This window comes from Choloepus didactylus, chromosome 4, assembly GCF_015220235.1.
Source record: "Choloepus didactylus isolate mChoDid1 chromosome 4, mChoDid1.pri, whole genome shotgun sequence".
In the NCBI taxonomy this organism is placed as follows: Eukaryota; Metazoa; Chordata; class Mammalia; order Pilosa; family Megalonychidae; genus Choloepus; species Choloepus didactylus.
The window spans coordinates 60,265,560-60,284,052 of record NC_051310.1 but is presented as its reverse complement, the minus strand read 5'-3'; the positions used below and the strand labels follow the sequence as shown (position 1 = coordinate 60,284,052).

Sequence of the window (18,493 nt, the reverse complement as noted above, 5' to 3'; positions counted from 1 at the left end):
ATAATCTGATTAGTAAGTGTCTTGGAGTAGGTCTATTTGGATCAATTCTGTTTGGGGTACACTGTGCTTCTTGGACCTGTGATTTTATGTCTTTCATAAGAGTTGGGAAATTTTCATTGATTATTTCCTCTATTATTCTTCCTGCCCCTTTTCCCTTCTCTTCTCCTTCTGGGACACCGATAACACATATATTCATGTGCTTCATGTTGTCATTCAGTTCCCTGAGCTCCTGCTCATGTTTCCATTCATTTCCCTATCTGTTCTCTTGTGGGTAAGATTTCAGATGTCTTGTCCTCTAGTTCAGTAAACCTTTCTTCTGCCTCTCCAAGTCTGCTGTTGCATGTCTCCATTGTTTTTCATCTCTTCTATTGTGCCTTTCATTCCCATAAGTTCTGCCATTTGTTTTTTTAAGCTTACAAATACTTCCTCATGTTCACACAGTGTCTTCTTTATATCCTTCATCTCTTTTGTCAAATTTTCTTTCAACTCATTGATTTGATTTAGAAGATTTGTTTGAACATCTTTAATTAATTGTTTCAACTCTTGAATCGCAGTTGAGGTGTTAATTTGTTCCTTTGACTGGGTCATATCTTCATGTATTCTGGTGTGGCTCATGATTTTTTGCTGTCTAGGCACCTGATTTTCTTCATTAGTACATTCTGGAGGTTTTCTCTCTTTTGCCTTGGGTTTTCTTGCTGGTTTTCTTTAAACTCTATATTTCTTTGTTTCTCTCACTGGCCAGTTGTCAGATTGGCTCTGACTCCCAGTCTTACCCCCAAATCTGGCACCCACTGTGGCCTGCCACAGGGATGGGAGGTAGGCACCCAAGCAACTTCATTGCGTGTGGTAATATAGATCTTCTGGCTTCAAATGGTGCTGTTTTACACTGGTGAGCAAGACCTGGGTTTGTTTTACAGTCCTGTTTTAATAGTTGGGTTGTCCATATTTCTCAGCCAAAACTGGACTAGATTTCTGGCAAGACATGAAGACCAGCTCCTGTGGTCCTAATAAAGTGTCTGGAGAATCTTTATAAGTGTTTCTACTCCCTTGCACTTTCCAGACTGTCCAGCAGATGGCACTGCTCAGTAACTTAACTGTCCTCAGGCTGCTTTGCCTCCAAGCACAGGCTGCGCCTATACACATGAGCTGAAACTGCAGGATTCCCATGCCCTCACTTCGCCAGCCAAAATCTGACTTGATGTAAGGCTACACCTGTGGCAGAGGACTCCCCCAGCTGTCCCAGTTTTTCAGTCACCCCCAAGGTAAGGCAATGGCTGCCCGCTGCTGTTTCCTTCAGGGTGGGGTAAGGGCTTTCACATGCAGGGCTGGAAGCAGTCTGTCCATGTTTTCTTAGTCTGTCCCTCTCACTTAACTGGGTCTTGAAATGTCCTCTTCTGTCCCCTGGGTCTTCAAACAGTGGGTGTATGTCTCACAGCTGTAAGAGATTTTGTATTCTGTGTCCATGGTGGGAGGGGTCCTGTCTGCTGATTCTGTGCCTTTCCCACCCTGAGACCAAGTGAGGGGGAGGTGAGAGGACCAGCTGGTCTAGAATGGATGATTCCTACTGGTATTTCTTCTCTTTCTTCAATTTGGCATCTGCAGGGTCCTTCTCCAGTCTATATCCTCCTCCAGAGTTTAAAACAATTCAGAATTGTCCTTTTTTTCATTGAATCTATGGAGAGAAGTTTTCAGTAGCTGTTTACGTCACCATGTTGATGATGTCACCCCCTCTACATTTTTTTTTTCCAGTTGTGGAACTCACTTATACTAGACAAACCATATGTGGAGAAAATTTCAAGAACAACATACCCCAGGTAGATAGTATAAGGAGAAATATAGTGGAGTACCAACTAGGACATTCTCAACAAATGTCAAAAAATGCATACAGCAAAAATGAGACAAACAACTGCTATAAGCAGATCAGCCTGACAAGTAAGTGCTTTTTAAATTAAAACTTAATTTTTTGGCTAATATAGCCTTCTCATTTTATATATGATGCCATATGATCCAAGGGGCACCAAATGATTTGCTCAAGACTTTACAAGGCTACATTTCATACATGGTACAGATGGAGAGTCCTTGCTTTTTGTGAGGAGGATGGAAGAATGCTTAATTCCTATTCAATCTGAAATGTAACAATATAACATGGAAATAAGAGAAGGTTTTAAGAGTCCTTTTTAGGGTTACTTCTCATTGCTTTTTGAAAATAATATAAAAAAATGAATTGATAAGATAAAGCTGTATCCAGATAATAATCAGGATAAGACCACATAACATTTCTTTACTATTCGAGATTTTTCTCAGACATAATTAAGCAGAACCAGAAACCGAGTCTGCCACAGGTTAATTTAATACAAGGTTTCTCAACCTTGGGCCATATACATCTTTGTTATGAGCATCTGTCCTATGCATTGTAGGATGTTTAGCAGCATCCCTGGCTTCTACCCACTAGATGCCAGTAGCACACCCCTACTCATAACAATCAAAAATGTCTCCAGACATTGCCAAATGTTCCAACATACGCAGATGCGTATGTTGTGAATAAACAAAAAAATACAGCTGATAGCTGTATGATTCCACTGTTGAGCCAACTGTGACTAGAGTTACATTTTAATTTTAATTCAAATATATATCATGGCTTTAACTATGTTAAATTAATTATATGTGTTTTTGTCTAGAGCTGAGCTATCCAGTAGTCACTAGCCACATGTGGCTACTGAGCACCTGCAATGTGGCTAGTCTGAATTGAGATGTGCAGTAAGTATAAAACACACACTGGATTCTAAAGACTTGGTATGAATAAAAGAAAGTAAAATATCTCATTAATAATTTTTATATTGATTACATGTTGATATTTTGGATATATTTACTGGATGAAACATTAATTTCACCTATTTTTACTTTTTTTAATGTGGCTACTAGAAAATTCAAAATTACATATGTGGCTCACATATTTCTATTGGACAGAACTGGTCTGGAAACTTGAAATGATTTATTAAAATGTTTTTAAAGAAATAAATTCTTTAGTCTATCAAAAAAAGCCAAAAATACTTTCAAAAGCTTCCCATAGCCCTATGAAATTAGCTTTCTTTTGAGCATCATAACTCTTTATCATGTTTAAATGATATTTCTGCATCTTTAAACCAAGTATTTTTGTTCCAACGCTTTATTCTTAATGTTTCAGTAGGTTCTTTTCTGACTGCTGATTTATCTTCATGTGGTTTCTTATCATTTTCCTGCACATCAGTTTCTTTAATAACCTCAGGAGCTTTCCTGGTGGGATACTGAGATGTTGCGGCATCCATCATACTTAGAAAATCATAAGCTGGAAGAGGAGGTTTCCATTCCTGAGCAGGTAAAATTGCTGGAAGGAAGATACAATCAAGGGTTAAAGATTAACAGCCATAAAATCACATGAATATGTTGGAAAATGTATTACCTTAAAAACTACATTTGTAGGGGTGAAGGCTTTATCAATGTCAAATATCTATGCAGACATATTATTACAGTCATTATCATTAAGAAACTTGATACATTCATCATTACTAGCCATACTCATTTTTATATGTTTATAAGCATCATTGTCTAAATAAATGAAAGTATTAATAGGGAAACAAAAAAAGTTCATAATCTCTGCCAGTTAGCCCTTGTTGAAGGTTAAAAAAAAAAAAAAACAAAACCCTATGTGTGTAATGAGATTCCCTATAAACAAATACAAGTTAAAATGGAAAAGATTCCTGCCTTCCTTACTCTTTTCTCTCTCACCAAAGAAACCAAACTATTTCTTTATCAATCATTCCAGAAAAAAATTGTGAAGTATATTTATTTATTTATTATTTGTTATTTAGACAAGTATCTCCTTAGTTTGAAGCTTTTTATTAACATCTTTTCCACATAGTTAATAAAAACAAGTTCACTTTATAAAAAATAATAATAGACAAGAAATAACTAAAAATTGCTACGGAATCAACTGTACTAAAACATAGTGATTATTTCTCTTACATAAGCTTCACAGCAGTCAATCTTAACATTATTTAAAAACAGCAGTCATTAGAAGAGGAAAACTGATTAAAGCCGATAACATAAATGAGGTAAATTAGCTAACTTTTCTCCACTTACAAGAAAGATTTTACAAAACAGTTTCAGAATTTAGTTAGCCCATTTAAATATTATTTTGAAAAATACAGTATATTAGGAAATGTTCAAAGTAAGCCTTTATAAAATAAATTCCAGTGAAAGTATCCATATACTATTACTAGAAAAAAAAAACAAACCGAAAATCTTCATAAAATACAAACTTGAACATCTCCCATAAATCAATTAAGTATCTTTAAAACCTTAAGAAATGGATATAAATTGCAACTTCCTAGATTGGATCAAAGCTCAAATACACTGTGTATGTATATATGCAATATATCTGTACTACTCTTATTAATATGTAATTGCTTCCTTCACATTGAATTAGATGAAATCCTAGTACTAACTTTAGGCTACCCCTGCAATTAATGTTTCAAATTAGTGTTGCCTAGATCCAGCTTAGCAGATTCAAAAGTTAACAAACAGATGAATACATTTATAAGCTATATAATGTTGTGGCATTATAAATGCATTTAAGCCATATTTTTGGAAAAGATACCATTTAAAGCTAAGAAAATATTTAGCAATCTTTATTTTTTAAGGTTAACAGTGCAGCCTTGAAGTCTGAAACTATGATAAAATACCTGAACCTTAACATGCCAATTCTAATTACTTGCTGAGGGAACAGTATAAGTAATGTTTTCAATTACAAAATAAAACTGAACTTTAATTCTGTTTGGGTAATAAATACATTTTTCAGTAATTAGTAATGATAAAAAAGAAATAATAAAAGTAGCTAACATTTACTGAGGCTTAACATATGCCAGACATTATTCATTTCATCTTTACCACAACCCCATGAGATAAATACAATTATTATCCTAATTTTATAGATGAGAAAACCAAGGCCCAGGAATAGAAAAGTCAGAAACTTGTCCAGAGTGTAAATCCCAAATTTCAGTTTCACAAAAAGTGAAGTCCACAGCAAGCAAGATGAGGCACCAGGTTACAGATTTAGGGTGTTCCAAGAGGCTCACTGCCACACCCCCGTCTCAGAGTACTGCCAGTAAAGATCTGTCCACCACAGCATCATGAGAGCAGGTCCTGCCAGCGCAGAAGGCAGGACCCAATGCACACAGAAGTGCAGACTGATTTTTTTACCTGCTGCAGAGGCTACAGGAATAATGTCAGAATAAGAGCAGCAATACCCAGAAATGATGGCAACCCTTCAAAGAGTGAGTCGGCAAAGGTATTAACAAATTGCAGTTGAAGATATACCAGTCCCTTGGGAAACTAAGGATAATAATTCTGATTTTTCCCCTTGGTGTAGTGGTTTGAGGGAATGGATCAAAGCCCCCAAGGATGCTCCTTTTAGGAAATGATCTTTAGCACGGGTAATGAAACTACTTGAGATTCACAGAAAAGTGAACACAAGTGATCTGACTAGTTCAAGTGCTACAACTGAAAGGATCCCCACACCACATGGCTAGAATGAAGTTAAAGATAAGTAATAACCACAAAAAGGCCTCCTTCCGTATTATGACTTACACAAGAGTCACTTTTGTCCTATAACCTAGGAAAATATACCAGTAAATTATCTAAAAATAATTAAGACTAAAAGTACCATCTTATGGGTCCCCAGGATAGCTTAAACACACACACACACACACACACACACACACACACACACACACAAAACCTTGAAAAAGAAGAATAAAGCTGGAGGACCCATAGTTTCCAATTCCAAAACCGACTACAGAGCTACAGTAATAAAGACAGTGAGGTACTGGCATAAGGAGAGACATATTCAAAAGATACGAATTGAAGGTCCAGAAATAAACCTATACATCTATGGCCAATTAATTGTCAACAAGGGTGCTAAGACCATTTAATGAGGAAAGTATAGTCTTTTCAACAAATGGTGCTGGGACAACTGAATAAGCTAAAAGAATAAATTTGGACTACGTCTCCCCCCATCTCAGACCATATTCAAAAATTAACTAAAAATCGACCAAAGACCTAAGTGTCAGAACTAAAACTATGAAGTCTTAGAAGAAAATGTGTAAATGTTCGTAATCTTAGATTAGGCAATGGTTTCTTAGAAATCGCGCCAAAAGCAAAACTATTTGGTGCATTAAAGGATACTATCAAGAAAGTGGAGACACAAACCACAGAATGAAATATATTTCCAAAATTGCAGAAAATATTTGCAAATCATATCTGATAAGGGTCTAGAATGCAGAATATTTAAGGAACTCATGTAGTACAATGATAAAAAGGTAAATAACCCAGTTTAAAAATGAGCAAAGGGTTTGAATAGATATTTCTCCAAAAAAGGTATACAAATGGCCACTACATGTAGGAAAGGTTGCTCAACATTGTTAGCTATTAGTGAAATGCAAATCAAAACCACAATGAGATTCCATCCCACACCCATCAGAATGGCTTAAAAAAAAGTTTTGGCATAGTGGGTTGAAAAAAGACCGTGCCTCCCCCCGACAAATGTCCATATCCTATTACCTCTGAATGTTACCTTATCTGAAAAACAGAGTCCTTGCAGATAGAATTAATGATCTTGAGATCATCCTGGATTACCCAGGTGTGCCCAAAATCCAGTGACAGTGTCCTTAAAAGAGACAGAGAGAGAAGCAGGCAATATGAAGATGGAGAAAGAGACTGGAGGGATATGGCCACAAGCCAAGGAATACTTGGAAAGAATACAAGGAATATAAGGAAGACAGTCACCAGAAGCTTTAGGAGGCAAGGAGGAACCCTTCCCTAGAGTCTCTAGAGGGATTGCAGTCCTGCCAACACTTTGTGATCTCGGACTTCTGGTCTCCAGAACTGTGAGAGAATAAATTTCTAGTTTTAAGCCACCTAGTTTATGGTAATTTGTTACAGCAGCCACAGGTAACTAATACAGTTGGCAATGATATGGAGATAGTGGGACCTCATATATTGCCAGTAGGAATGTAAAATACTACAGCTGCTGTGTAAAACAGCTTGGCAGCACCTCAAAAAGTTAAACATAAAGTTTCCATATGATTCAGCCATTCCACTCCTATGTAGGCATGTTCCCAAGAGAACATGAAACACATTCCTATAAAAACTTGTACATGAATGTTCACAGCTGCTCTCTTCACAATAGCCAAACAGTGGAAACAACCCAAATGTCCATCAACTGATGAATAAACAAAGTGTGGTATATCCAAACAATGCAATATTATTCAGCCATAATAAAGTATGAGGTATTGATTCCTGCTAAACAAAAATGAATCTTGAAAACACTATGCTAAGTGAAAGAAGCCAGACACAAAATGCCATATATTGTATGACTTCATTTATAGGAAATGTCCAGAATAGGCAAATCCATAGAGACAAAGTAGATTAAGGGCTGGGGGCTAGAGAGAATGGGGAGTAACTAGTAATGGGTACAGGGTTTCTTTTTGGGGTGATGAAAACATTCTGGAATTAGATAGTGATGGTTACCCAACCTTATAAATGTACTAAAAACCATTGAATTTGCACTTTAAACAGTGAATTTTTTTATATGTGAATTATATCTCAATTAAAAAAAAATCATGTATATGGTAAGCACAACAGTTTAGTTAGAACTGCCTAACCTGACAGACTGTCATGGAATAGTGTCAAAATACTGTCAGATTCTTCATCTTGTATCTAATAACAAAATCCTTAGATAGTATTTTAAGACTAACAATAATGTTCTAGGTTACTACACTTTAATTTATTTAAATTATAAGAATAGGCGAGAGAACATAAGATGGTGGCTAGGTGAGACAGGGCACAAAAACACCTCCATGAAAAATACTAGATAAAAACCAGAAAGTGACCCAGAACACCACTTTCAGCATAGCACAAGCCAGACACGGTCTGCTAAATCCACAGGGAACCTGCATTTGGTGAAACCAGGAGCCTGCATTGTGAAACGAGTGAGTGAGTCGGCTGAAAGTCTGGCGGCTGCGCTGCAGTGTGTGGAAATGGTGGGCTGGCATTTGGAGACAGACTAGTTCTTTTTAAAAAAAAAAAAAAAAAAAGCCTGGGAGTGGCTGCAGATATGACAGGGAGAGCTGCGCATTGAAGCATGGTGGGAGTGGGCTGGGCTAACGCCTCGGTGTCTGGCGTGGAGGATACCCCTTCCCACATCTGCTGCTGATTGTCTTGAGACCAGGGGAGCAGAGGGGAGCCAAAAGGAGAAAACCGCATTCCTTGCAGCCATCCCCCCAGCGGGCAAGGGACGCTCCTGCCCGGGGCCAGACCCACAGCCCAGAGCCGAGCCAAGAAAGCCAGTGTGACTGGGAGTCTTTCCCGCAGCACTGCACACACGCCACAATATCAGCCATGTACAGTGGCCTTTAGTGCATCCACAGCTGATTGTCCCGGAGCTGGGAGAGCGGAGCGGTGCGAAAAGGAGGAAGTTAACCCATCCCATTCAACCATCTTTGAAGCCAGCTGGGAACGCCCCTGCATGGCCCGGCGACCCAGGGCTTCCCTGGCAGGCTGGTGTGCACTCGTGACATGGCACAGCCCTCCCTCAGCAGAGGTCCTGGAAGAGCACAGCTGGGAAGGAGGAACCGCTCAGAAACCCCAGGGACCCTACGTGAATACCAAGGACTGTGGGACAGGGCAGAGACAATGTGTGGAAAGACTGAAATGAACGCTTAGGCTCCTGCAACAGCCTTAAATCTCCAGGAACACCTGGGAGGTTTGATTATTAAAGCTGCCCTGTCTCCCTAACCACCCAGACACATGCCCCATATTCAGGGCAGAAGCACCAACTACATACCCAAACTTAGTGCACCAATTGGACCCCACAAGAATCAGACCCCCACACACCACAAAGACCAAGTTGGGGAGAACTGACTTGAGGGGAATAGGTGACTCATGGACGCCATCTGCTGGTTAGTTAGAGAAAGTGTATACCACCAAGCTGCAGTTCTGATAAATTAGGGATCAAGTAAAGCAAATGCCAAGAGGCCAAAAACAACAGAAAATCTTAAAGCATATGATAAAACCAGACAATATGGAGAACCCAAACCCAAACACCCATATCAAAAGATCAGAAGACACAATATTTGGAAGAATTAATCAAAGAACTACAGTCAGGCAACAAGAGCACGGCACAGGATACAAAGGACATGAAGAAGAGCATGGCACAGGATGTAAAGGACATAAAGAAGACCCTAGAAGAGCACAAAGAAGAAATTGCAAGAGTAAATAAAAAAATAGAAGATCTATGGAAATAAAAGAAACTGAAGGCCAAATTAAAAAGACTCTGGATACTCATAATACAAGATTAGAGGAAGTCGAACAACAACTCAGCCTCCTCGAGGACCACAGAACAGAAAATGAAAGAACAAAAGAAAGAATGGGGAAAAAAATAGAAAAAATTGAAACAGATGTCACGGATATGATAGATAAAATAAAATGTCCAAATTTAAGACTCGTTGGTGACCCAGAAGAGAAGGGTAAAGGCCTAGAAAGAGTATTCAAAGAAATTGTTGGGGAAAACTTCCCAAACCTTCTACACAATATAAATACACAAAGCATAAATGCCCAGCGAACGCCAAATAGAATAAATCCAAATAAACCCACTCCAAGACATATTCTGATCAGACTGTAAAATACTGAAGAGAAGGAGCAAGTTCTGAAAGCAGCAAGAGAAAAGCAATTCACCACATACAAAGGAAACAACATAAGACTAAGTAGTGACTACTCGGTGGCCACCATGGAGGCGAGAAGGCAGTGGCATGACGTATTTAAAATTCTGAGAGAGAAAAATTTCCAACCAAGAATATTTTATCCAGCAAAATTCTCCTTCAAATTTGAGGGAGAGCTTAAATTTTTCACAGACAAACAAATGCTGAGAGATTTTGCTAATAAAAGACCTGCCCTACTTCAGATACTAAAGGGAGCCCTACTGACAGAGAAACAAAGAAAGAAGAGAGAGATACAGAGAATTTTAACAGACATATATAGAACATTACATCCCAGGTCACTGGAACACACATTCTTCTCTAATGATCACGGATCTTTCTCCAGAATGGGCCATATGCTGGGACATAAAACAAGCCTCAATAAATTAAAAAAAAACAATGAATTTGGTCAAAGCACATTCTCTGACCACAATGGAATACAAATAGAAGTCAATAACCATCAGAGACTTGGAGAATTCACAAACACCTGGAGGGTAAAAATGAGGGGGAGATGCAAACATTCCCGGATAATCAAAAGCTGAGGGACTTCACCACCAGTAGATAAGTCCTGTAAGAAAAGCTAAAGGGAGTTGAGCAGGCTGAAAGGAAGGGACACTAAACAATTGACTGAAACTACATGAAGAAATAAAGATTACCAGTAAAGATCACATGGTAAATATAAATACCAATACTACTGTATTTTTGATTTGTAACTCCACTATTTACTTCCCACAGGATCTAAAATACATAAACTATAATGATTAATCAGTGGTTTTGGACTCAATGTAAAATATGTAATTTTTGACAAGAACTACATAAAGGTGGGGGAATGAAGGAGTAAAGGAACATAGTTTATGTGTCCTATTGAAGTTAAGTTGGTATCAAAGAAAAACAAGATTGTTATAGATTCAAGATGTGAAATTTAAGCCCCACGGTAAACACAAAGTATCAGAGAATATGACCATAGAGATGAAAAGTAGAGTAGGGGTTCCAAGAAGTGGGGGAAAGTGCAATGGGGAGTTAAGAAATGAGTGTAGGGCTTCTGTTTGGGGTGAAAGGAAACTTCTAGAAATAGATGGTGGGAACGTGACAGCACTGCAACATTCTTAATGTGATTAATCCCACTAATGGAATGCAAGGGAGGGGGTGGAATGGGAAGATTTAGGCTGTGTATATGTTTCCACAATTGAAAAAAAAAAAAAAAGTCTAAATAGATGACAATTAAGTGCCAAGGATGATCCTGGATGGGATCTGAGGATGGAGGAGAGGAGGCTGAAAGGGACACAGATGGGACATAAGGGGGAAAAAAAAGGAAATATAGAATGTAAGCTTTGTATCAGTGTTGAATTTCTTGAACTTCTTAGCTGCGCTTAATGGGACTGCATAAAAGAATGTTCTTGTCCAAGGGAAGGGTATATGTGAATTATATTGTTTGTTCAAAGATGTGTGCAGCTTGCTCTCATATGTTCAGAGGACAGAGCAATAGATGATGGATGATAGACAGGGAGGGAGGGAGGGAGAGAGGGAGGGAAAGAAAGAAATGGTGGTGTGACAGGATGTTAAAGGTGTTGGACTGGGGTATTAGGGGAGGGGGGTCGGGGTATGCTGGGGTTCTATGTATGGGGTTTGTACTGTTTTGCAACTGTTCCTGTAAGTTTGAATTTATTTCAAAATAAAATTTCTTAAAAAAAAAAAAAAAGAATAGGCCTATTATTTCTGAAGTTGTATATAAACAGTTAATACTCAAATATAAATTAACAAATATATTTATACCAGAAGTATAAATTCAGATATGTTTTAGAAAAGTAGAGAATATGGCATGTAGTCAGAGTCAAAAAAATTCTGGATCAAAATCTCTTTTCTTCTAGTTCAGAATTCTGGCTCGAAATCAGAGAGATCTAGGCTGGAATCTAACCTTACCCAATTACTAGTTAATTGTATGGCTTTGGACTAATTAATTAACTTTTCTGAGGATTATATTAAGATTTACTTCATATGATTCTTGTGAGAATTCAATGAGATAATGCATGTAAATCACTTAGCACTGTGCTATATACCTAGAAAGTATTCAATAAATGCTATTAGTCAAATTAAATTTTCATTTGATAGTACTTATTTTTGAAATAATATCTACCACATAGACTTCTTCTAAGGATTAGATTAATTCATGATGTGCTTAGCTCCATGTAGACACACAGTAAGTATTTAATAATTATTAGCTATTATCAATATTCAAGTTAAATATAAAACAATGATTTTTATTAAAATGCTATTTTATTAAGCAGAAATACCCCCCCCCCAATATTTATGTATATAAATCAGCTGGGATAACTATGGCATTTAGGTAAAATCACTGCAAACCCTATCATCACGTACAATCTTGATGACTCTTCACAGACTAGGTGAATTACGTGGTGACTTGGAGATTCAATAAAATAAGCAAAATGTTATGTCAAATACATATCATTAGGCAATTTGGTTAAGAGTAGGGGCTCTGGAGGTAGACTGGGTTGAATCCCTGCACTGGTACTTATTAGTTGAATAACCGTCGACAAGTTACTTAACCTCTGTCTGTCTCAGTTTCATCATCTGGAAAAAAAGCATAATGACAATATCCCAAACTCTAGAGTTGTTGCAATAATTAAATCCAACACTCCCTGGAAAATAGCAAATTCTCAGTAAATAATGACCATTATTTTTATTCCAACTGTTGATTTCTCTGATGAACTTGGCCTATGATGTAAAAGCAAGATATAACCATAAGGGTAGATCCATCTGATCAACAAAAGCAGCAACAATAATAAATGTTGAGGGAAAAAGTGAGAGAAGTTTCAGTTTGATATATACTTTTTAATTAGTTAGATCCAGAATTTCATATAATAATATTGTACTATTAGTAACATGTTCTAACTTTCTATAAAACCACGTTTGCTTATAGTTGTAAAAGAAAACAAACTGGTGTGCATATGAAAAAGCTATACAAGAACTGTTTTGCATGAAAGGTACAATTTCAGTTTTATAAAAATAGCAGGAAGGACTTAAGCTTCAGAAAGCCAGTGTTCCCAGTGTCACAATTAGGAAAAAATGGATAAATTACAAAAAGCGTATTTTTAAAGACACTGACTATCTGTACAAATAACAAGGACACCTGAACTGAAATTCCAGAGAATGAAGAGGTTACCTGAGGTGAGCTGACTATCTGAAACAGGCCTTGCACACCTGGTCTCACAATCAGAGTTTGTCCTGTGGTCAATGTTATCAGCATACCAATATTTAGAACACTTAAAACCATCAACAGAACTTTCAACTCTTTCTAGCATTCATTATCCATGATTCAAGTTTAGAATCCAAGGAACAATGTGGATTAATGTGGAAGTATGTGAGTAAAACAAAACAAAAAACTTACTGATATGACTTTCTAGTCCTGCTTCCAATTTCTTAAGCCACAAGAAAATATTTTGCTCAGTTATAGACTGGTCTGAAGGAAATGCAAATACTTGGCCATCTGAATGTAGATTCACCAAAACAAGACATGGAAGGGGAGGTAGAGTGTCAAAATATGCCTGCAAGATTCCTCTTCCCGCAGGAGTATTCTTTCTACAAAAATGGAATGATTGAACATATTAATATTTCCTTCTATAACAAAAAAGCTTCTAGAACACTAAATTTTAAATATAGTATCATGCCAGTAAGTTTATTTTAAGAATAGATATCCTGAAAAACAAGATGTCTATGACTATGTTATTACTAATCAAATTCTTGAAGTTTCTTTTTAACATGGGGCAGTTTCTTTTATGAAACTTTTAAGTGAAAAGCAGATGCATTCCAAAAGCTTGTCTATTTAGATTTGACACAATCAATTGGTTTCTTCCAAAGCTTAGCCAAATATTTGATCACGTCAGCTCAAAAATTAAATGGCTATGTAACTATAAGATTTGATCTTTTCATGTTATGAATGTTAAAACAGAATGCTTATTTTAAGAAATACTACTATTCCAAAATAAAATTGTGCCTTTCCTCAGGAAAAAGAAGGATTAAAGTTAATTTGAAATTAAAGTGATCAAAGACAATTAAATTTATGCAAGGAAGCCATAAGTTAAAGATACCTACTAGTTTTCTTAATGCAACACATTCCACAGTATGTAAAATATTGTTTTACATAATAGGATATATGATATAATGTAATATAACAATAATTACCTGGGAACATTTTGTCTCAAGAAGTAAGTGGTACGGTTAATGAAACTCTTCACAATAGCAAAACTGTATACCCCCCTCCAGTTCTGTAATTTTTTAAATGAATTAAAAAACAAATGTTTTTCATCTGATGAATCTGAACAAGGGATGATATGCATATATGAACCGTGTTCTCAGGTATTAAACGTAACACAAACCATAAATCTAGAAAAGAGACCAGGAAATATCACTGGTCACTGCACATGTCTGTAACATTACAGGCTGAACTTTAAAAATATAAAAGTACAGAAAAAGGAACTGAAGGAAAATGCCAAAATATCACAATATTTATACTGGTAATTTACTTTGATAATGTTCCTCAATGGACATCAATTACTTTTAAAATCAGAAAAACTGTTACTTTAAAAAAATTATTGGAGAACAGAATTCAGTTTAAAATGTAATCTTGGACCACCTGAGGGAGTTTCATTACTAAAATAATAATAACTCCAAAGGGTGGATTTAGAGAGTTTCATTACCTAATAAAAATATAATAATTATACTATATTTCTTATATATTAAAATATACTTACAGATTTAACCAGCAAGGAGTAAGTGAATCCAAGTGTTTCTGTCTTACCAGGTTCAATATTGCTTTTTTATGCTTATGATTTACACTGCCATCACTGAACAAAATAAGTAATGGTTTCTGAAGTCTTAAATAAGCAGGAAGATTTTCCACAGTGATTTCTGGCTGTTAAAAGTGGAAAGCAAAACAAAACAAAGTATGGGGGATCATGGTGCATAAAATAGAGAATAAAGTTCAAATCACTAGTGTTAACTTTAGTCTGCAAAATGTAATGCAAACATTTTCATTTAAGTGGAGATTTTACCACATTGATCTAATAACTAAGAATCTCAAGGTTGTTTTTTTAACCCAAGCCCACCTCATCTTAATAGTAAGTTAGCTGTTTTCAAAATAAAACTAATAGAATTTGAGAATAAATTAACTCAAAGGAGGTCCCTATTTTACAAGGATTAACACTTCTAATAATTTCTTAAGGTAAAATCTGGACCAGAATTGCCAATATATACATACCAATTTCAAAAATCTTTTTTGTTATATTTTTCCTTTACTATAAAATTTTGATGAAAAGTATAAATTGAGTTTTAAAGTTATAGCCTTTCTAACTTCTATGAATACTTTAAAAATTAATAAAATTTTATTTTTTCCCATTATGTATTTTAACATAATTAATATAAATAGAGATATGTTCAAACAAATTACAAAATCAATCACATTTCTTTTAGGTTTGAAATAACAAAGAATTTAATAATAAGGAATCTAATCCTTTTAACATTTTTATTTAAAAAAAAATTTTTATATTTGCAGAAGAGAGTTCATCTAGGCCATTATTAACAAGAAATGGAAAGAGCAACAAATGATGCTAATTTATTTAGGATTAAAAATAGCAGTGACTTATAATAGTAAAGCCTTCTACCATTTTCCATTTTTAATTCCATATCCATTATTTCATCTTCCTGATATAGCTGTGAGTTATAAAACCTATCAGATCAATTATCCCCAGCTGATAGATGAGGACACAGACACAGAGAGGTTGTCTTGCTAAAGTTACAAAGATAAGTAGGACGAAGATTCGGGAATAAAACCTTGGTGTTCTGCCCACTGTCTTCTTCCTATTTCCTCAGATCACACTAGAAATGCATATGAAGTAGGTTTGGTTTTTTTAATGTGCCCTCCACCTCTGAATATAGTACTGGTTCAGAAGATGGGCAATGTTCTCTTCCTCAAATACCAAACTCCCTATTTAGTTCTTAAAGCTGTTTCCTTCTTCCATTTCTCATTTTTCTTCAAATTTTTTCCCTTTCACACTCAAAATCCTCCTTTGCTCACACTGTACTCTCTCCTGGCTTAAATCTTAGATCCCGTCTTCTCCAAATACCCCTGTGTTGTCTTCCTAAGTTAACTATAATCTTTTAACCTTCTACATGAGTAATATCCCCTTCCTAAATATTGACAGGTCTTACTGAGCCAGCAGACATGTTTCCTCTGAATAGACTCAAAGTATTAAGTGAGGAGGAGCCAGCACTGGTCAATTTAAACACTTATAAAGAAATACAAAGTTCAAAATTTTACACTAGGTGCTGAGTCATAAAGAAGAACTAAGATACTTTTCCTGACTTCAACAAGTTCATACTTCAGAGGAGAGACAAATGGGTGTACAAACTTCTGTGATCCATGAAAAAAATTAATATATGACAGTAAGGAAACCTATTGGCTCAACACTGAGCAACAAGGAAAAGAAGAAAAAGGTGCGGGAGATCAGGGACAACTTTAGGAAATGATATTAGAGATAGGTCTTGGATAAGGAAGAAATCATGACATACTGAGGCATGTACTTGAGCAGGAACTCCAGACACAGGGCCCAGCACGTGAGACAGAGAGCTGTTAAGGCGTACATAATATCTGAGGAACAGTAAAAGTCATGTGTGCCAGATTTAGGCATGTAAAAGGCAAATGTGGCTGTGAGACCAAATGACAGGAGGCTCTGATAGGTTCTCTTGACAAGTTATCTGTCTCCCAGGAATACTGTGAAGATTTTGGATCAAAAGGAGTGACATGATTAGGCCTGTTTTTAGAAAGACGACTAGCTGGAATATTTATTTGTGGAAAGAAAGACTGGTGATGGGCACTGCTCTTTCCTCTGTCTGTCAGGGGAAAAAAGACAAAGAGGTCTGTGAGTTTAACAGTAAAGTAAGAATTAGAAAATCCAGTTTAGCAATCATTAGCTGGTAGTGATAGCAAAAGTTACAGGTATGGGTAAAATTTTCCAAAGAAAGGTGGCAAAAGAAGAAAAAAAGGTTGAGGATGTAAATCTAGAGAATAAATGAGATTGAATGTGGTAGTCACAGAGTTGTGGCAGTATCTGGAGAGGAGTGAAATGCAAAAGCCAGAAGTGGAGAGAATTTTAAGGAGGAATATTGTAGTCAACTGTGTTGAATGTTACTAACAGGCTAAGGAGAAACTGAGTTAAAAGGTCAGCACCTGGGGTAATTGGAAGGTGACCTTTGACTATTTGAATATAAAGAGGCTATAATTCTGTGGATCCCTCTATTCTTATCCATCTTAAAAGCATAAAAAAGGAACTCAGTGTATCTGAGAAAAATGATAAACCTATTTCCTAATAAACAGTTCGAAGTGTGACAGCCCTGAATGTATCTCTGCTTATGTAGTTAATTGTGTATTTCATATTCAGGCATTATTCACCTGGCCTAATTATCATATTCAGTAAAATAAAAAATTTCATGTCACATAAAAATCCTTACCATCCCCTCTCCTTCCCCATCCGGATAAAGGTTAAGGTCTTTCCAGTACCTAACTGCTGGCCAAGAAGTGAGTTGGCTGCTATCTGGCTCCCACATGCAGTCACTACATGCTCTGGACTTAAATCTCCAACACATGACAGCGTTAGGAATTTTAATAACCACCTGAGGGCTTTACAATTTGTGGAAAGTTCAAAAACTAAAAACAAAATATTTTTTATTAATTTTATTAATTTTTGCTTTAACTGTAAATAGACTGATAGTTAAGTTTGCCCAATGTTTCTCAGCTTGAAAGAGTATTATCTAAAAGAAAAAAATTAGATACAAATTCTTATCTATCAGATAGGCAAAGATGAAAGAATAAAATGATACAAATCTTCTGTTAGGACAACATAGAAATATTTCTCAGAAGCGTTAAATACATGCTTACTCTTTGAACTAGCAATTCAAACTCTAGAAATTTACCCTAGGTATATAATATGGATATACATGATTATCTGCAAACATGTTCCCTGAATTGAAAAAACCAAACAAACAAAAAACTAAAGACAACTTAAATACCCATCAATAGGAAATTACTTAAAACATGGCACAATAATACAATAGTATTTAATGAAGATATTAAAAATCGGTATGTCTATCACTATTTCTTGATGAAAATGTTCTCAATACAGAAAGACAAACATGCACATACAAAAATTTTATAAAGCATAGGGACGTATATCGCCAAATTTAAACTCAGAAATGTTATGGTTGACTTTAATTTTCTTTCTTATACTTTTCTGTATTACCTGAAAAAATAAAGTCTTATTCTAAAAATAGTATTTTATGTGCATACTAAAGGAATATTTATCTAACAAGTCAATGAAGACAAAAACGTTACTTTAATAATTGAAAAAACTACATCTTAAAAATATTAACCCAAATGTCTGATTAATTATAACCTGTAACTCTAACGGGGGAGAACAGGATGAGGTGGCAGAATCAATGTCACAGACTTGAATAAAAATTATAGTCACTTACTTGAGCCTAAAATGTGATGTCCTTAGATCATCCTAACAAGAAACACCATAACAGGAGGATATTCAGTCAGCATTTATGGCTGACAATAGTGCTCACTGTAGTTAAAAACCCTGTCACTTTAGAAATGTAGAAAAATGTAAGTTGAGACTATTCTAAAC

General features: G+C 35.9%; 1 protein-coding gene across 2 annotated transcripts in view; it reads right to left on the bottom strand.

Annotated features, from left to right (window-relative positions):
- Nucleotides 1-635: 635 nt before the first annotated feature.
- TXNDC16 (thioredoxin domain containing 16) overlaps nucleotides 636-18,493 on the bottom strand; it is a 153,972-nt gene continuing 136,114 nt past the window's right edge. For both annotated transcript variants that reach the window (XM_037832707.1, XM_037832708.1), the window contains exons 19-21: nucleotides 14,561-14,721; nucleotides 13,198-13,388; nucleotides 636-3,364 (exon numbers count right to left, since the gene is read on the bottom strand). In XM_037832707.1, coding sequence (XP_037688635.1) covers nucleotides 3,099-3,364; nucleotides 13,198-13,388; nucleotides 14,561-14,721 — 618 coding nt within the window. In that variant the 3' untranslated portion in view covers nucleotides 636-3,098. The remainder of the gene's footprint in view (nucleotides 3,365-13,197; nucleotides 13,389-14,560; nucleotides 14,722-18,493) is intronic.